Raw genomic sequence first — 21,639 nt, forward strand, 5'->3', positions numbered from 1 at the left:
GTCTTATCGCGAAAATGTGATCCGTAGTGGCGCGGGCTCCAGTAAATCCCGCTTGGTACGGCCCTACGAATTCCTTAGCTATTGGTGATAGACGACGGCAAAGGATTTGGGAGAGTACCTTGTAGGCGGCGTTCAGCAATGTGATTGCGCGGTAATTGCAACAGTCTAGCTTATCGCCCTATTTGTACACGGGACATACCACTCCATCCATCCATTCCTGCGGTAGAATCTCCTCCTCCCAAATCTTAGAAATCATCCAGTGCAGCGCTCTAGCCAGTGCCTCTCCTCCATGTTTGAGCAGCTCGCCTGGCAACAGGTCATTGCCCGCGGCTTTGTTGTTCCTCAGCTTGCCGATCTCCTCAATTATCTCCGACAGATCAGGGGCTGGGAATCTGTCGTCGGCTGATCTTGGTCTTCCTGGTGGCGCTTTTTCTTCCGGAAAATAGTGTTCTGTCTGTTCCGTGCCTGTCTGTATCGTTCCTCGTTCGCCATTGTGCGGTGTTGCAGCATCCTCGCCCTTGCTGCATTCTTCTCTTCGACCAACTGCTGACATTCGCCGTCAAACCAGTCATTTCCTCGATTCGATAACCTCGTACCTAGAACGGTTGTAGTAGTGCTACTCACGGCGGACCTTATGTTCCTCCAGCCGTTTTCAAGAGTCACCGCGCCTAACTGCTCTTCCGTTGGTAGCACTAACTCCAGTTGTTGCGCGTATTCCTCTGCAGTACGAATGCTACGTAGCTGCTTGAGATTGAGTCCCGGCGTTCCTGTGCGACGAGTATTGCGCACCGTTTTGAGCGCATACAAACCGCGACAAGGTAGTGGTCAGAATCAATGTTGGCACTGCGGTAAGTGCGCACATTGATGACGTCGGAGAAGAATCGCCCGACGATGAGAACGTGGTCGATTTGATTTTCCGTATGTTGATCAGGTGATCTCCAGGTGGCTTTGTGGATATCTTTTTGGGGGAAGAAGGTGCTTCGAACTACCATTCCTCGGGAGGCTGTAAAGTTTACGCATCGTTGACCGTTGTCGTTTGTTACCGCGTGCAGGCTCTCCAGCCCGATCACGGGCCTGTACATTGCCTCCCGGCCTACCTGAGCATTCATGTCGCCGATGACGAGTTTTACATCCCGCCGTGGACAGCTGTCGTAGGTTCGTTCCAGCTGCGCGTAGAATGCTTCCTTCTCGTCATCGGGTCTCGTCTCATGTGGGCAGTGCACGTTGATGATGCTGTAATTGAAGAAACGGCCCTTGATCTTCAATACGCACATTCTATCACTGATTGGCTGCCACCCAATCACGCGCTGGCGCATCTTGCCCAACACTACGAATCCCGTTCCTAGAATGTTGGTTGTGCCACAGCTCTGGTAGAAGGTAGCCGCTCGATGCCCACTTTTCCACACCTTCTGTCCCATCCAACAAAGTTCCTTCAGTGCTACGACATGGAAACCGCGGATTTGAAGCTCATCATGCAGCATTCGGTCGTATCCTGGGAAGCCAAGCGATTTGCAGTTCCATGTGCCAAGCTTCCAATCGTAGTCCTTTGTTCGTCGCGTAGGTCTTTGCCGATTATTCCGAGTCGTACTTCCTTCTTGATCGTTCGTAACATATGTTTTCCGGGCGGCTTGTTAGGCCTGCACCAACCTCCTGTCTCGCCGGAGGGCCATCGTGTCAGCACTGTTTAGAGTCCCACACTGACACAAGGACGGTAATCAGCCGCTCCTAACATGGAGAACAGGCGCTGTGTCGAGCCGCCCCAACATGGGGAACAGACGCTCGGGTAGGCTCGCTCTCTGTAAAGAGACGGCAAGCCCCCCCTTCCCTGTCAGCATACGACCAAGGTCCCACCGGGGTAGGTTACCCGATCTTTCCTATGGTTGCTCGTACCCCAGCCGGCACCGCGGGGAGGTAGGGATAGGAGTTACTGGACAAGAGGCTAAGAACCACATTGGGGCCTGAATTGCGCATTGTCCAGTCGTTTACCAACCAAATTAAGTTTGGTCGCGAAGGCCAAGTTTCAAATACGCTATTGTTCACTACCAAGTAATTCTTGACAATTCTTGGTAATCTTTTATCCATTCCTCACCTTGAAACCTGCCCTGCGTTCTCGGGGTTTCATTTCTTCGCTTCTCTTCTGCTGTCCACTCGTCGTAGTGTTTCCATAGATGGTTTTACTACATGGAACACGGATGAATTGTCGATTCCTATTTCGCGATCCACCTGTTGAATTGGTCTGGATTTTCCAGAACCGTGCCCAATTTATTTTTTTGAATGCACTGCTTACTTGAAAGCCATCTAGATAACCAATTGATAGATTGGGACGAAATTCTGCACATGATGTATAAAATGTTATACACAAAAGGAAGTGTGTATTTCTTTCAAGTATAGTGTTTAGTTGTCCAAATCAATGTTGATAGAAACAGATATAATTGATATCGGCAAAAAAAATTTCAGTCATGAATGCTGGAATTCATCGAAATCCCTCTTAGAGAAGCCAAGCGATTTACAGTTCCATGTTCAGATCTTCAAAACCTTTTTTGTCATCTGGGTCGTTGCCAATTGTTCCGAGTCATTTATATATCGGTTTAATAATGATTTTGTTTTGTGAGGGCCTTGTTTATATGCACACATTGGTTCACTTGCTGATGTGCACAGCAACATTCTCTAATGTGTTACCAAACCGCGCAGAGTGCAAATCGGCTTGATACTGATTGTATTTTGTTTGCATAAATATCTATTTAATAATCGTATATTCGATGCGTATATTCGATGCGTAGTAATAATTCCAAGAAGTAATGATATCAAAAATCTGTTTAAAATTGGTTGAGTAGTAGATGTTCAAAATCTGATCATTTGTACGGTTTTATAATCTACTAGCTGACCCGTCGAACTTCGTTTCGCCCAACAATTATTTGTTCGAATTTATGTTTTCGGACATCACAATTGTCAAACGACTAAATGGTTAACGCTTCTCTCCATTATTTTTCTAATTAACCTACAATGAATGGAATGTCACATTAGCTTTAGCCCGAAAAAGAAACATCACCAAAAGTTAATGTGAAAATGTGAAATACTTCTGTTAAGCAAAAATTGAGCAAATGTACAGATTATCATCTCATCCTTTGAATCAAAATACAGAACAGAGATCCCTCACTAAGACTTCGACATAAAGGATATAAGGTTCCACGTTTTCTCCTCCAGATGTGATTCTTGCTTTCGGTAATCGATGAAGAAGCTCACTAACCAGAATTTTGTATTGATAAACCTAACAAAATGTTGAAGAGTTTCTCTTCTAGAGTTGTTCAGTCGGTAGAGTAGGATATGTTTACAGTTTGTATTTAGCCCAAGTAACTAAAAGTTCGTTAAAAAAAAGATTTCTGAAGAGCATTCTGAACAATCCGTTTTTAAGGAATTACTTATACTTGAATGTTCACCCGACGGTACAGAACAAACTTTGAAGCTTTTACAGCTTTTAAGGAGTGAGACAGTTTTCTCAGAACTTGTTCTGTACGTTCAAGTTGCCAAAAAGTGCCATGCGTACTTAAGAGCTCTAATACAGTGGATATTTTTCAGGTACTGTGGAACTTCTGGTTGTTTGGAGAGACGACGCTTGAATTTTAATTTGATATTCATCTTACCAATTTGAATATTCTTCACAGAATATGAAATATAAAATGACGGTCTCGTTCCATTATGGTAATCATCTTGAACATTGATCTAAATGCTTATATTAAAAGCTGAGGACAGTACCGTAAAGTGGTAGGTTTTTGCTATTTTCCCGTTTCAAATTAAATTTTCTTGGAAACGGTGCAGAATATAGAAAAACCCACCGGACAATGTCTTCGAAATTTAATTGAGAATATCCTGTGAAATTTTCAGAATGATTCATTGAGTTTAGCGGTCGTGTTGTATTTTTTTCTGACTGAAGAACTGCTGAAAATTGGAACGCTCGAAAATGCATACCTTTACTTGTTCATCGAATATCTCGGCTTTGAAGGCTTTTATCATAAATCTACCGTGACAAAGTCTAGATAATTTAGTTTAGATGCGATTAGTACATAAAAACATATATGTTATCGCGTTAAAAATAAAGTCTTATATTTTTCTGTGAAACAAAGTCAGTTTCAATGCATCTGCCATTTATTTCGCTTTGGTTTCCTGATAGCATTCTGAAAAAGGAAAGAGAAGTAAAATTGGCTCGACAAGGCTGCCAAACACACAGACATTCAATCTTACAATGCGTAAAGGGAATTGAGCGAGCCACGCGGTCGATTTAAATCTCAACACGTGGCCCTCTGTCCTCAGGCCTTAAGCACGTGGCTCGAAATGAAGAATCACATGAATCATGAATCGTTGCGCGCCAAAAGGCTCTTTCAACGATCCAGTATTCCTTTCTTCGACGGCCAAACACTTATGCAACTCGTTATGCGTCAAACACCTATCGATGATCTAGCAATCAGTGGCGACTTTTTCAGTGGAAAATTCCATTGTCCATACAAAACAATTTTATGGATTTTTCCCACTTTTCCGGTAAGATTTCCTAATTTTTTTGATGTACGAACCCGGTGGGGGTAAAAACTGTTCAAACAAAAAAAGAATCATGTAAATCCGTCCGTCCGTTTTTACGTGATGCGATTACAAAGAATGATCTCTGCATTTTTATATATAGATATAGAAAACAAAGCTGTAGTGCTACTTCAAAAAATCCATCTTCAATAGGACGTCCGCATTTATTCTTCGGTTTTGGATTGGTATTCAATTTTGCATTGGTTCAATTTCTGTTCTAATTTTATTGCGTAATTTTTAGAAATGCTGAGAAAATGAGCATGTATGGACTCGAATTACATCACAAAAAAATATTTGATAAAACTCACCCATTCAACCGATCATTCCCAAACTTTCAGGGAAATCAAAGATGTTATTTAACTTTTCCTATATTCCCTTTTTTTAATTTCAATACCATATACAAATGCACAAACCTTTCTCTTAACACTACTCATAAGGTACAAAGCTGATCTCGTTAGCCACATGCCACTCCAAAACATCTTTCGATCAATGGCACTAGGCTAAATTCGACCAGAAAAGCGTAGGACGTCCTATATTCTCTTTTTTCAATTTCAATACCATATACAAATGCACAAACCTTTCTCTTAACACTACTCATATGGTACAAAGCTGATCTCGTTAGCCACATGCCACTCCAAAACATCTTTCGATCAATGGCACTAGGCTAAATTCGACCAGAAAAGCGTAGGACCATTGTGTGACCTCAGAAGTGGAAGTAGACGTTTATGGGAACATTCCTCTATGTATACGTGCCCATTGATCGTGCCGATTGTCATAAATGAGTAAACTGATTGCCAAATCATGTATTTTTTAGAAAAAATTTACATCTGCTGTTTAATGTCTTCTAAAGCATTAAAGTTGTGATGGGCAATGAAAACAAGGAGTCCCAGAAGACTACGTCTCGTCATCCACAATGCGGCCACTTTTTTCTTTCCGATCAATAGTTAAACGTTCATTTTACCGATTTAAAACACTAAATACAGTAGATTGTGCAATTCTCAGCTTCCTGCCGATGATACGATGAGAGAGATCCGGATTTTCAAGTTACATGCGTATATTTTTTCGTTTCACTTATAGAGGTTTTAACCTTAAGGTAATTTGCCTCTTCAGGCCAGAATAACTTTCTGACCCTATGTGCGGGGTTGGAAACCGAACCTAGGCGGACTGCTGTTCTTCCGATCCCATCTTCGCAACGATTGCAAAGCTACCACTGTCACTGTAAACATTATACTTTGAACTAGTTTCACCCCAAATTCCAAATGGATAAAAAATTACAGCCCGTGGCGTTTCGTCGCGTGCACCGCACAACCGGTCAAATTGAAGGGATTAATTTCAAATTCATTATAAGCTGCTTGCGCTTGCTGGTCAATGATAGCCAAACGATCTTTACATATCGCATAATTCGAAATATGATAAGTAATTTATGATTAAATTTTCAACGGTATGACATAATCATAAATAACTCAAAAATAAGTTTTTTTCAAACTTTTGGAAAGAATGAGGAAAAGTCATCGCGCTTTCGTGTCTTTCTCGTACGGGTTTGTGATAGTCAGGCACATATTTGGATTACAGGTTCAGAAATTAAAACTATGACTTTGGAACTGAATCCAAGTTCTGGAACTGGTTTCTTAAATAGGTTTTGGAATTTAAGTTAGTTTCTTAATTTATGTTCCGAATTTGAATACATATTTAAATTTAGGATTTCAACTTCAGAACTCTGGATCAAAATTCAGGACGGTTGGATCTGGATTCTGGAATTATATCTTAGATCTGAACTCCTTCACTTCTGAACGAGAATTTTATTCCTGAATTCAGTTTCAAAATTTAATTCCTGATTTCAGTTTCAGAACTTTATTCTTAAATTCAGTATAAGAATTCAGAATCTGCATCCTAAAACTACATTCGAAATTTGGATTCTGGAACAGGTGTAGGAACACAGCTCAGTTCCTTTATTCAGATTCGGAATTTAAGTTTAAAATTCAGTTTCATAATTCTAGAACTAAACTCATTAACTGAATTCTCTGTTTGGATTTCGAACCAGAATTTTGCAACTAGGTTTGGAGCCTGTTCCATAGTTCAAAAGTTCAGTTGCCTGTTTTTAGTTCTTGAATTCAGTTTCAGTTCCTGAACCCGGGGAATTTTGATTCTGGTGTAGATGAATAAATTATGGCAAAAAGTACTCAACAGCCATAACAGTAAACATAGGATAACTAACAAAAAAAAAACTTTAACATTGTTTCTTTCATGACAAACAAGTGTTGATGAGATTGAAAGGCAGAAGAATCACATTTTCACACCACTAAAATAATAAATTTGAATGTGAAAACACTTTAATATACTAATGAAACACTGATTTGATTCGTAATTTAGTAGATTTTCTTCTATCAGCATTTTTTTAAATTTTTTGTTCTTTCAATAATGTAGAATGCTTACCTCTAAAATCGCTTTTTTATTTATCTGTTTCTTGTCTAGCGTGCAAGGCGGAGTATTGCGGCCTCGACGCGTATATGACCCACCTGAAGATAGACCATGCTGATCTTACGACGATTTCATGTCAGTGTTGCGGCGAAAATATGTTGAAACCAAAAATGCCACGTCATCTGTTAATCCATAAAATAGGCATCTATGAATGCATGTATTGCCAGTTTGGTAGCAACACAATGGAAGCAGTGCAAACTCACGTATGCAATCGACATCCGGAAGAACCGTTTTATTGTTGTGTGCGTTACAATAAGACACCTGGAAAGGTAGATTACATCAACGTGGAATTGCAGCAATTCATTCAACATTTTTAATTATTTTACCTTTTCTAGGCTAAGGAAGCATCGCTTAAATCACTCTGTGAGGCACCTGTCGATGATGAAGTATTCGTTTTTTGTCAGTTTAGAACGGAGGAGTTGAATTATAAATCCCCGGATACTAAGAGCAACCGTGAAATCAATTTCACTGATAAGCCCCAAGTGATACCACTTCAATTGCCACCGATCCGGGTTGGTGATACGAATATTCTTCTGAGTGCTCAGATTCCATCCACATCTACACCAGAAAGCGTTCGTCAAACGGTTGTCGTCAACAAAACCAGCGCTGGAATAATTAAAATGCCTACAATGTCATCCGTTTCCGGCGGAATTGTAATTGCAGGTACGTCTTCGGTACCCATAATCACCGCTGTGCAGGGAAACTACCAGGAACCAACAACAGTTGTAACAGCTTCCCAGAGTCTACCCGTCATTTCGCATGTAACTGGTGGTATTTCGGCTTCGAAGCAATCTGGTATGCCAGTAATCACCCGAGTTGAAGGTGGTGTCGTTGGAATGGCAACGATCAAACCAGCCTCTTCTCTTGTGGGTGCTAAAATTATAATCTCACCGAATAAAGGCGCTGGTGTACCAATAATAACGAACGTTTGCAGTATTGGTGCACCTTCCCAACCAGTTCGTACAGCTTCAGAAGACGAAGCATTAATGTTAGAAGCGGAACGTGTCGCGATGGAAATGATTAAGGATACAGGGTTACCGAAAACTGTTATCTACAAGTGTATCTTCAAAGGATGCAACTCAGTCCTACCGGATGGAACTGGTATGCGCAAACATCTTACTTTTTCGCATATGCCTTCGAACTTGTACACGTGCGCACACTGCAAAGGAAAACCTGCATTTCCGAATGTGATGGCATTTACACAACACTTGAAAACGCACGAAGCACAGAGGATCTTTTGTTTTATGTGTGATTACAAAGGATCATTCCCGCCGGAAGTTATTAAACATGTTAAAGATATTCACAAAACGAACAAACCTACTATACTGTTCTTGAACCCCAAAAAGAATGATCCAAACAATGACATAATATTGTTCGCACCAGGCCAACCAGCAGAGTCTGAAAAGAAAGCATTCTACAAAAAGCTCATCGATATTTACAACCACAAGCTGCAGGCAGCATTAAATCAGCAAAAGACCCATTTCGCTCCGGAAGAATGCGAAAACCTTCCGAAACAAGCCATATTTAGTCAAATGGTATACTGCACCAAGTGTCAGTACAGTACCAAGGTTCGGTTGAATATGTTCCGTCATTTGAAAGGTCATTTGAATGACATGCCCGTGTCAAATGTTGATCCGAAAAATCCGGTACCGTGTTGGGGCCAAGGTGAAAAACATTTCGATCGAATGAGAAATCCAGCTGCCAGCTCTCAGGAAGACGACGACTTGATCCAATCTTTGTGTTTCGTGCAAGAAAACAAACGATTCATTTGTGGTGCTGCAGGCTGTCGCTATCTTACGATAAACGAAAGCATGCTTAGAAACCATTTGAGCACTTTACACTCTGACGCGAAAGATTACAAATGCCCACATTGTCCAGCCGTGCATATATTCTCTGGTCAATTGAACGTTGATAAACTCTTGGAACATTTAATGCTACACGATAAAGAGTTGTATCGTTGTAGTAAATGCGGTATGTTCCTGAATAACAAAAATGCGATGGATCGGCATATTAACGAAAAGCATTCAAAGGTTGCCAATGTATCGATTTTTGTCATCCGTGATGGAAGCACTGCCGGCAGTGTGTCCAGTGTTGCAGCAGACGACGAAGTCGTTTTTAAATGGAAATGCGATGTGTGCAAGTTCAAAAGCGTAACTATTTCGGAAATGCGAACACATATGCAGGAAACACATAACATCAACGCTAAGTACCGGTGCTCCCGGTGTTTGTTCAGCTCCTCCAATAAAGCTCAGTTCACTGGTCACTTCGAAAAAGATCACCCAGGATGTGAAATTATCATAATCTCTATGTATAAGGCAATTGAAGGAGATGATAGTCGCGCCGATACAACACCACTGTGGAGAAGGGAGAGTAATAAAACCAGAAGTATTCGAGGGATCTTAGTGGAAGTAGACGAGAATGAAGACGATGATACGGATGATAATATTGAAGCCGAATCGAATGAATTAGTATTAGGCGTACATTTGGCGGAACCTGGTCCAAGTGGTACCATGAAACGTAAATCTTCCGAAACTGGTACTATTGATTTGCAAGCAAAGCGGGTCAAGTCGGATGGACCCGTGATAAAAGCGTTCAAATGTGGATTTAAGGGTTGCACTTATGTCAATGACTTCGGATCTGGCATCGTACTTCATTTCAAGACAGAGCACCCGAATGAAAAACCTTCTGTGCTGAGAAATGCTCTTGCTAGTCCAGAGCAATCCCGATTCGATTATTTCTTAAAATACGCTTGCTTCTACTGTGTGAAAAAAGCAGACACGATACATGAACTTCTACAGCATTGGCGGCAGCTGCACAAAATTAGCGGTCGACGAAGTCAAGATAAGCCTTTTCTATTTCGTACTGCTAAAATTATTCTTTGCTATTACTGTCGTAAAGGAGCCGTAATGCCGGAAATGAAATCCCATTTTGTTTCTTGTCATGCGGGAATGCAGCCAATTTATTTAGATTTTCGCAATCCAAAAAGATGTGCCGAGTGTGATTTTGTAAGTGGTCTCAATCGACTTGATATGGTGAAACATTTCACCGTTGAACATAAAGAAGAAAACGAATATGCAAAAGGTTGGATCGACTACCTTACCGATGACGTTCTAGATAAGATATTGAAACTTAATTGTGTATCCTACGGTTGCCAGAAGTGTGATTTTACAACTGAAAGCAACTCGGATTTTAACACTCATTTCAGTGTAAAACATCCAGGTCAGAATATCGAGTTCAACGAATTCACAGTGGAGAAAAAAGTAATCTACTATTGCTCATTTAATAACTGCAAGCGAGATTTCTCAAGCGTACAAGACCTTGCTCAGCATATTTTGTATCACGTACCACCGTTCAAGTGTTTGTGTAATGGCGGGCAATGCGTGGCACAATTCAGGACATTTACAATATTACTGCAGCATTTCCAGACAACTCATCCACACCAGACACTGCAGTACGCGCTGAAAACTCCCGATGAGTATAAGCAGGTATTGCGTTTGGTGACTATACAATTTTGGAACGGATTCATGATGACAATCGAAGATGCTCGCCAAGCTGGGAATCGGTATGGCAGTTATGACGGGCTATTTAAGATTATCGATGAGATATGTGCTGAGTCGGTTACAGCAGGAACACGTTTTCTTTAAGCAGGTTATTTGTTTTTTTTCGCTTAGTTTTAGGATCGAAATAATGTGATTAGATTACAAACCGAAATGTATCACTTTGGATTAGTAAGATACACAATTAATATTACTTGTAAATATATTGCTGTTATTTAGATTCGGAAATTTTCTTTTTTGTTTTCTCTGTTGTCAATAAAATGAATAGCAATTGAAAGAAACAGACGATTGAGAGAAAGATTAACATTAATAACCTATAATCGAGAACAAAATTTTATTTCATATTTACCAAGACGGAAATACTTGACAATTAAACTGCATACCCGAAAATACTACATAGTAGCTCTGAAATAGAATTTTTGAGCCGTTTTGCTCCAATGTTTACTTGCTTCGATGCCGGTGCCATACCAAATACAAATAATTATTTGTAATTGGCCATACTTCATTTCGTGAGCAAATCACAAACACAGTCAAAATTTGTGTAAATTCTAAAAAGAGAATAAGACAAAAGAGAATATCAAGGTCGGTAAACACAACACATGGTCCCACCTGCTAATGACGAATTTCCTATGATCATTTTCCTTGCAATTAGTATAGCGTTTGTTCTGAAAAGATGAATAGACGATGGCCTCGGTCATAATGTTACATTATACCAAAGACATTATATTAACAAGATATCCAGCTCTCACATTTCCCGAACAAATCATTGACAACATCCTTTTTTGCGAACATGGCGCTCTTAGACGAGTCCGCATCGTATCTCGTACATAGAAATAGGGGAGAGAAATGTCAAATTCGTGCGCGCCAAAATAGCAGCACTGCGTATCCATACAATTGACATGATAACGACCGTCCCACGACAAAAGGGCCTAGCTGCAAATGACAGTTTCTCTTTGTTTACTTTTTCTTTCAACATTTACCGAACTGATTTTATATTTAACGCTTTACCCTTCTCAAAACTTTCAAGGTAAAACTACAAGCTTTCGATGTATATTGGAAACTTTAGAAAATTTGCAATAATGGCTCCGTAATAATCAAAAGAGAACGTAAACAAAGAGAGGCTCTCATTAGCAGTTAGGCCCTTTTGTCGTGGGACTATTGATATGTTGAATGTAATGCCGTGCGATGGCGTCGCTGAGCTGAAAATTGATTTCCCTCCTAGCTGACAGGGTCTGATTATACCCAATAAATAAAAGTAAAAATAAACAGAACAAGTCGTCATTTTCAGATTGGGATTTGAATGTTTTTCATCAATTCGCAAAAATCCCTTGCAACGTTTTTCAACTACAACATCATAAAATCCAGACAAAGGAAAGTTTTAGAATTCTTTGAATTTCTTTTTCACTTCGTTGTGCTTCGATTTCTTATCATTTTCATTTACAGATTTCCAATTCAGATTTTTCATCCCAAGATCTCCTGAAAAATACAGATTAAAATGTGGCAACCCTGTAACACCGTTAAATGGTATTTTCAGATGTTCAATAATACTAGCATAAAACATCACTAGAGATTCCCTTTACGCCGTAGAGATAGTCGAGCATGCAAATTCTTTAAACCGAACCTGATTAAAAATAAGTATCTTCTCCCATACCCGATATTTTATTCTCAAGCTCGAACTCGACACATACCCGATTCTATACTATCTACTCGAACCCGTCGGGATCTATAAATTCATAAAACCCGAATTGTACCAGGTTATTAATTAAATATTTCGGATCCAAATACTAGAAAGTGAACCATCCCTATTATACAGATATGGTGAACCTGTGTTATATCAACAAAAGCTATATCGGCTGTTTTTTCAAACAAGGGCGAAACTAACATTGACAACAAATTGAAAAAAGCATCGATGAATTTTTCGACTTTCCTATTTAGAAATTGTATATTCTCAGATCAATTGTTGATTAGTAGATGAATTGTTGGTTTATCTTTAAAAAGCATGCGACTTTTACCACTTTTCTTCTATATCCACTGAAGAAATCAACATAGAGTTTCACCCTTGTTTAATTTGTTTACTTTTATGCTTCCTGTGTGCGCAGGAAGCTGTGCCGAACTGGTGACTGACTGACCTAGAGCGGGAATGATATTAGCAGCAAATCAAAGGAGCCCTGTCAGAGTACGAGAGAGAAATCTACTTTTTTGGGCCGATTTTATTTCTCTCATGTTTCGAAGCAGAAAAAATGGCGCCGCCATAGAAATCGACATACCTTCACAAAAATAACTTTCACTTCATTTTTATCGCGACAACATATATGTTTTTATGCACTAATCGCATCTAAATTAAATTATCTAGACATTGCCAGGATAGATTTTTGATCCATGCTTTTGAAGGCGAGATATTCAATGAACAAGTTGAAAGTTGCCGTTTTCAGCTATGCAATTCTTCCTTCGTAAAAAGACTTTCCCGAACGCTAAAGACAATGAATCATTCTGAATTTTTCACAGAATAATCTAAACTATTTTTTTAAGAGATTTTTTGATATTCGTCACCGTTACTGAGAAAATCAGATTTAAAGCGTGAAAATAGTGGTTTTAGTCATCATTATGTTTAAAGTGATAGATTGTGATTGTGAAAATTACTTTTATTTGATGTCCCAGAACGGTATCTACTGTATTTGAGGTAAATCAACATGCTATCGTAAGAAAATTTATACAAAAATCTAAATTCCGTGCATTAAATAAGGTAAACAGTAAAACCATTGCACTACTGATTTATGTTGCAATCAGCTGATTTTTGAAGTTCCGGTACATCAAGATGTGACATAAAGTGACATGCACGCTTAGAAAAAGTTACTCAAAGTTTGAGTACTAGTTACTCATTTTCAAATGATACATGGAAACGTCAAAAATTGAGTAGTTATCATCAATGATATTGAGTAACTCCTACTCTAAATTTGAGTTTAACGCATTAACTCGTTTTTTTTGTTACTATTCGCAAGATCAGTCTAAAAGTTGTAATAACCATTTGTAACAACAGGTTGTATAGTGAGATCGCGTATTTCGAGGGTGAGTCGCTCAACACAAACGGTGTTGTGTCTGCAAAAACCGGAATGATAAACTCCGTGTTGTGCTTTAGAATGAAACCGAATATGCTCAAATGTCATTTCTGAGGAATAAGTGTATGATTGGTGCCTGAGCATAACTGACATGTATGTTAATTTGCGATTGACACACTACTCCAAGCAACCACCACTTGATATAGTATTGAGTTCAATTACTTAATATTTTAATACAATACACTCAGAAAAGGAGCAATTTTTTTGCAAATTTGGTATATGTGAAATAAAATTTCACTCAAAATTTGAGTGATAGTTACTCTATTTTTGGTACATGTACAAATAAAGTATTACTCAGTAAATGAGTAGATTTTACCCAAATATCGTTTCCAGTGGAAGAACTCAAATTTGAGTAACTTCGGTGTTACTCTAAATTAGAGTTGTTCCACTTTTTCTGTAGATGAGTGAGATCTTACTCATTTTTGAGTAACTATTTTTAAGCGTGTGTGACATTAAATGACAAGCTGTCTCAGATTTCGGAAAAACACATTTTAACTGAGCTCAATAAAAGAATATAACTTCATTTTTCGGGTAACTTACCAACATCTCGAGTTCCTGTTTTTGATAAGGCATCTTATTACACGATTTATTTTATCATTCGTTCAATTTCAGGTTGACCCTAAATGGACTTTACCACGTAATAAAAAAAGAATTAACCAACGTTTTTACGATTATGTGAATAGTGCAATACTTTTCCCAACTACACTTACAGAATCGTTAAATGGCAATTTTCGATCAAAACGAAAATGACATATTCTCTGCTATTCATAGTGGCGCCATGCTTGAATGAGCTTTGGAGAACTGAATCATCAAAATAAAAAATCGACCAAACACTTCGTACCCGAACGCAACCAACAAATGCTATTTAACGAATTCTGAGAGGAATTTTTTCTCTCTTTCTCCTACTTGAAAGCCGGCGGGCAGGGTTGCCACATTTAAATCTGCATTTTTCAGAAGAAAAATCTGTAAATCTGTATCGGGAGCTCAGAAACCTGTATTGAAAATCTGTATATAGGAGTGATAAGAAATTGAAGCACAACGGAATGAAAAAGTCTTTAGAACACAAATTTGAAGAAGCCAAAACTTTTGTTAGTCTGAGTTTTATGATTTTGTAGTTGAAAAAACGCTGGAAGTTGTTTTTGCGTTGGAGCCTCTCGAAATAATGATTTGACGAAAAACTTTCAAAATCCAATCTGAAAGTGAAACTTAATCTGATTGATCAATTGGCAATCGTTCTTCTTTACTACCTTACGTTATGGCCGAGGCCATCATCTTTTCATCTTATCAGAAGGAATTTTTGAAAGCATAAACAATTACGCTACACTAGTTGTAAAAAAAAGTAAGCTTGAACAAATCTTTATTAGCAGATAGAATATCTGTGTTTACTGTCCTTAACATACTCTTTTATATTTAGTTACATCCTCTTTTTAGAATTAACACACAATGAGGATAATGTTTTCACTTTGAAAAAATGATCAATATCATTATTTAATATATTTTAACTTGATCTTTATTCAATTTTTAAACCACGCTATCAAAAATCTGTACAAATCTGTATTTTTGGCCAAAAATCTGTAATCTGCATATACAGAATCTTGGCCACAAATTTATCTGAAAAATCTGTAAAATGCAGATTAACCTGTATATGTGGCAACCCTGCCGGCGGGCCGGTCTTCGTCGATGAACGTCCAACCAAATGCCAAAAAGCATACAGTTTGATTTCTACCGCCTGAGAGAGTGGAGGTGAATGTGATTTGTTGTGTCTTGTGAACTATTTTTTGAAAATACAAAAAATGGTAAGATTTTCAGTTTCTTTTGATTGATTTAAGTACGTTTGTAAATTTTGCGTTGAATCGATGCAAATACGTGCAAGAAGAGAATGAATTCTAAACGGTGTGAGTGTGAGGATTGAATGCAAAGTATATAAGCAATTGTAAGCGTATTTGTGGTCTTTTTTTTCTTTGTATGTGGTATATAAGCCACCGCGCTCCTTGGCGATGAGCGTTTGGTCCACCACGGAATATAAATATCGTGCGAATAGTGACTAGTGGAGACATTAAAGTGAAATAAAAATTACTCAATTTATCAGTTTTGTGATATTCATAGAAATTGAAGTATGACTTAAATATACTAGGTATGTTATTGAAAATTAGTGTGTGCTATGGATTAAGATAATGGGATTTTAGTTTAAACATGTAAGATTCATAGATACACAATTTTAATATGCAGTTTAGTTTGTGTCATAAAAAACCTAACCTCAAATGTTTTCCGCCGATGAAAAGATTTGTTTGCGCCATGAATGAAGATTGCCTGTCGAGTAATACGAACGCTTGTTTATGTGATGTTTGGTCAACAGATACACCGAGTATAACATTATAACATTATAGTAATTACCACAAAAACAATGTATGGTGTTGTTAAACTAAGCCAAATTTTGTGCGTTAGTAGAAAAAATATTTCTTTCTGCCTTTATTATGTAGAAAGGCTATGCAATCAATAAAACCAACTTTTGAGCCGAGTGTCATGATTCGACTCAGTTCGTCGAGATCGCAAAACGCGCATGTGTACAAATGTTTGTGTAATTATGTGCTTTATGTGCAAACCGAAAACCTCTTAAATGTCCATCTTCAATATATAGAAAAAACCTGTGGGTGTAACAACAATAGTTCCGGCGTAACAGCACACCTGAAAATTAAGACGAATTTACAGTGCTATTAGGTTCAACGACAGCCAAAAAAAATGCACGTACTTGGAAAGTATGTTATTTTTATGCAATCCAGATGTTTTGTATTAAGATTATGATAAATTGTGTTATTCTAAATTTTGAAATGCAATTTGTATTTATGATCTAGCGCGAATAAAATGTCATACCAAAACTTGATCCGCTTTGAATTATTATGTGTTATTATCGTTTACTTGATTCCATGTAAATTCAAATTCTGTTTGTAAAAACAATTTCCATCATCTTTGTTTCTAGATTTGAACAGATAAAACTATCATATAGTTGAAAATGAAACAAATCAGTCGTGTCTGCTTAGAATGGCAATTCAAGAAAAGTAGAAACTTTGAACGAAACCTTTTCTATTTTGCTGAAAACTGCTAGTGAAAAATAATGTGGGCAACTAACACATTTCTGTATGAATTTTCTCTCGCAGATTTTGCTTCAAAATAAAGATTATATACCTTTTATTAAAATTCCAGCAAAATAGAAACCTTTACTCGAAGAAGCCAAAGTCAATAAATAAAGTATGTTGTTGAAAAACTGCTTTTTTCGTTCGGAAAACTACTTTTTCACAGAACATGTTGATTTTTGTTTACTTTGTTCAGCGCAATCCAATCCAGATGCACTAAAGCAGTGTAGCTAAACTGTAACAACAAGTAAAACATTAAGAATGTATACAATTTTTCATCAAACATCGATGAAATATTGATCAAATTTCATATTTTAATATGCAATCATGCTTTATATTTGTTTGAGCATATATTGTTTAAAAAAATAGAATGTTTGAAATTAGATTGTAAACGCGCCTTTGATAAACTGGTGCACTGAACATATAAATGCGGTGAAATCAGCGGGAGTAGTACCGGCTGCATCACATGAGTATAAGTGTCCCATGCTGCAATGGAAAAAAAGTATTACACTACCAAAGTTATCAGCTGGTAGCTGCACCTTCCTTGTCAAATTATTCTGAACGCTTTTCATCAGGTGTAAGATCATACATGAACCTGTTAATATATAAATTTAGCGATGAAAAAACTGACTGCGCTTGTGTTAGAGTTAGATGAATAGTGTGGAACGGAAATGATTTTTAATGGTATTTCGTGTATCATATATTTAAAGCAGCGGCCTTTCATCAACATGCTAGAATGCGCAATTCAATAATATTGGCCCAAGGTGAACATTGCAAAATTGATTAATATTTTCCAAGAAATAATCTACAGTACTCTTTTTTGTTCAGAACATGATCCACGACTATTGTTACCTATAACCTTTACCTTCATTAACTGATTGTATCCATTGTAAATGCAAGAAATTGTACCATCTTCATTTTTGTGGTGTGGGGTGTAGATGTTTGATATACGGGTTTATGCCGAAACGCTCAACAGCTACCAACATCGTATCTTTTAAATCTTACGTAACAAACGCTATGTCAGACGGGTTGCAGACAGACGTTATCTATACAGATCTCTCACTTGCTTTCGATAAAATCAATCATGACATCACAATTGCAAAATTAGATCGACACGGCTTTGGTGCAAATGTCATTCAATGGATACAATCATATCTCAGCAATCGATGTCTTACTATCAAAATTGACGATTGTGTTTCCGACGAATTTGTTGCAACGTCTGGAATTCCACAGGGGAGTCATCTTGTCCCTTTGATTTTTTTACTGTACTTCAATGATGTAAATTCTTGTCTGGATGTACCAAGAGTTTCTTTCGTTGATCCGCAACTCATAAGATGCGGCATTCATTCAACGGCAATTGCAGATACCTCTTTACCTCAATGGAGCTCATAGAATAGAATCTAAAGAATGTAGATTCGTTCGCTTTGTTCTTCGTCGGTTACCTTGGAATAATCCACAGCAACTGCCGAGCTATGAAAGTCGCGGATTGCTAATTGGTCTTGACACACTACAAGTACGACGAGAGCTGTCGCGTGCTTCGATGATAGCTGATATTGGCTAATGGCTCTAAAAGTTTTCTAAAGAACTATTAGGATTTGTTGTTCGCAAATCGAAGGGAAATATCCTCAGTTTAGTGCGAATCTAGAACAGTTTGGTTAGATTTGTGCACTTTTCGCTGTGTGAAATTCACAGTAATCGAGATCAAGTGAAGCCTTCTTTGTTTTTGCGAAAAATCTGCAAAGGGGAATGCTTGCATAATTAATTGTATCAACTAATTGATATTCGGAAGTGTTAAGGAGCATGTCGGTTGTTTTCGTATTCACGACATCCAGTTATGTCTCTGACATTACCCACCCGCATTTTTTATGCCAAAAATCTTAAAATTGTATAAAACGTCAAGATTCATAGTCCCAGAAAGTCGATTTAATTTTTTTTTTCGAGATGACACTAAATCTCGACGTTTCATGCAATTCTAAGACTTTTGGCAACAAACATTTTTTTTTCGATTTCGGAAATTTCATTTACTCTCTCCCACCCCATATGGTGATTTTTCAAGATCTATGAAAATTCCACTAACTAACTGGACTAAGAAGGTTTTTTTAGATTAGCATAACTCTTCTCATACAAATATGTAACGCTAATGTTGTCAAGCGCTTAACACTGAAGAGTGCTTTTGTGAACTTCTCAATTCAATCTGAACCAATTGGTGTCAGAAATGAGCCCAAATTAGTGTCACAAATTATTTAATAAAAAGATAAAAAATGTTTTTCTGAGACTGTTTTGAAGAAAGAGAAAGGCATTATCACACCACTAGGTAGATTAAGAAGGGTTTTTTTTGTAGATTTACATACTCAGTGGAGGAAAGCTGCATAGTTTTTTGGGTATTCTTAAAAAACTGAATTAAGGAATTTATCCGATGTTTACAACTATTGAGTACTTTTTTACTATCATTTATTTATCTACACCAAATCTCAATAATTCAGTTCAAGAATTTAGTTCTAGAATTCTGGAACTGAACTCATTTTTAGAATCCAGGCTCCGAATTTTGTTCTAGAATTGAATTCTGAACTTTAATTCCGAACCTTAATTAAGCTCCAGCATGCAGGTTGTAAATTCTGGTCCTGAAATCTGGAAATGAATTCTGAAATTGTATTTAGGTATTAAATCCTGAAACTGATTTCAGGAAATAAATTCAGAAACTGAATTCAGGAATTGAATTCTGGTTGAGAAGTTAGTTCTAATATGCAGGTTCGGAGTTTAGATCTAAAATTTAGTTAAGGATATGAATATCTAATATTCATATCCTGAATTTTGTTCCAGAATTTTTAAGTTGAATTCCTGAATCAATAATCTGGATATAAAAAACCTGTTTTAATCCACCTAGTGGTGTAATGATGCCTTTTTCATATCAATCATACTATCATAACACATGGATCAATAAGTCCCGAGACTAACAATGGAAAAAACATTTTGTTTGCAAATTTTTTTTTTATTCATCAACATAATCACCTTTTAGGGTGATAGAATGGTTCCAACGTTTTTCCAATTTTTCAGTACCATGTTTATAAAAAAAATTATCTTTCGCTTCAAAATAAGCTTCAGTTTCAGCGATGACTTCCTCATTTGAGCCAAATCTTTTTCCCTGGAGCATTTTTTTAAGATCAGCAAAGAGCCAGTAGTTACTGGGGGCTAAATCTGGCGAGTATGGGGTGTGGGGAAGCAGATCAAAGCCCAATTCGTTCAATTTCGCCATTGTTTTCATCGACTTGTGGCAGGGTGCATTGTCTTGATGAAAAAGGAATCGCGGCACTCACTTGGAAAAAACCTTTTTCATGCTCATTTTTTCATGAAGGATAGTAAATACACTTCCATATGATATCTGTGTCATCTCAGCAATCTCATTATAATTTTTGTCACTTCACTCACATTTTCCGGTGTAACGGCTTCCACAGGTCTACCCGAGCGTTCCGCGTCATTTGTGTCGGTATGCCCACGTTTAAACTCGGCGAACCACCGACAAATCGTTGCTTTTGATGAACAAGAGTCCGGATAACATTTTTCTATCCATTGTTTCGCTTGCACGGTGTTTTTACCCATTAAAAACAATGTTTTATCAAAACACGAAACTCGGTTTTTTCCATTTTTTAAACAAACTACAAAACGACTTTACTCCAACCTCGATAACTCAGCTGTTTCTGGTCGGATCGACTTAAAATTTTGACCCGTTTCAAGCAAAGGTTAGTACTCTAGAAAGACGTGGTTACTGGTTTACTACGAGCGCCATCTCTGCTTTAGTCTCGGGACTTATTGATCCATGTGTTATATAATACTGTGGTATTCTTCAAAATAATTTTCTTTGATTCTTAAAAGAATAACCGAAATCGGTTTGTTTGACCGTCTACTGATAAATACTATCAATTGGAAAAGATTTGAGGTTGATTTAGAAATTTTTTAAAGGTTTTTCCCCATTTTCAGTGATGGTATACAATTTTTAACACTCTTTACCCTATATTTTCGGATCAGGAAGTCGGATCCGCATAAAATTCAGGAATTACGTATATGATCACAGAACCTTTCATTTGAACCTAACCGCCATCTATGAGAAAAGTTAGAACACATATTTTTTTAACACATTTTACCCCATAACTCCCGAACCGGAAGTCGGATTTAAATAATATTCAGCAATTTTTTTTGGGACCTCAAGACCTTTAATTTGAATCTAAGTTTGTGAAATCGGTTCAGTCATCTCCGAGAAAAGTTAGTGCAAAAAAACGTTACATACACACACACACATTTTGCGTACTCGACGAACTGAGTCGAATGGTATATGACACTCGGCCCTCCGGGCCTCGGTTCAAAAGTCGGTATTCACAGTGATTGCATAACCTTTCTATATGAGAAAGGCAAAAATTATGGAATTAAATTAAGTTCCAAAATGCAGTTCCTAGTTTTAAATTCTGAAGCTGACTTCCGAAACTAAAATCTAAGCCTGGAAATTCAGAATTCAGATCTAGTATTTCAACGCTGAATGCGAATCCTGATAATCTGAATAACGAATGAGAATACGAACTGAACGGTTGTATAATTGTATGATAGCTCGTTTTGTAATTATTTTATGATAGCAGTTCATTCCCTTATGATAGCAGTTCTACAACAGCACTGAGTTGGTACAGTGTACATCAAACATATTCTAATTCTAGCCGCCTCACGACTGGCCTCTTCTATCAACCATCTTCTTGCTCTATTCTAACTTCCCATTGAAGCACTTTTGAATGACCAATCAGAGCG

General features: G+C 37.6%; 1 protein-coding gene across 1 annotated transcript in view; it reads left to right on the plus strand.

The window, feature by feature from the left end:
- Positions 1-21,639, plus strand: part of LOC131433950 (uncharacterized) — an 86,112-nt gene that overhangs the window by 10,192 nt on the left and 54,281 nt on the right. Inside the window, exons 6-7 of the mRNA XM_058600570.1 lie at positions 7,042-7,316; positions 7,383-10,689. Of these exons, the coding sequence (XP_058456553.1) occupies positions 7,042-7,316; positions 7,383-10,689 (3,582 nt within the window). The remainder of the gene's footprint in view (positions 1-7,041; positions 7,317-7,382; positions 10,690-21,639) is intronic.

The sequence above is a fragment of the Malaya genurostris genome, chromosome 3 (genome assembly GCF_030247185.1).
Source record: "Malaya genurostris strain Urasoe2022 chromosome 3, Malgen_1.1, whole genome shotgun sequence".
Taxonomy (NCBI): Eukaryota; Metazoa; Arthropoda; class Insecta; order Diptera; family Culicidae; genus Malaya; species Malaya genurostris.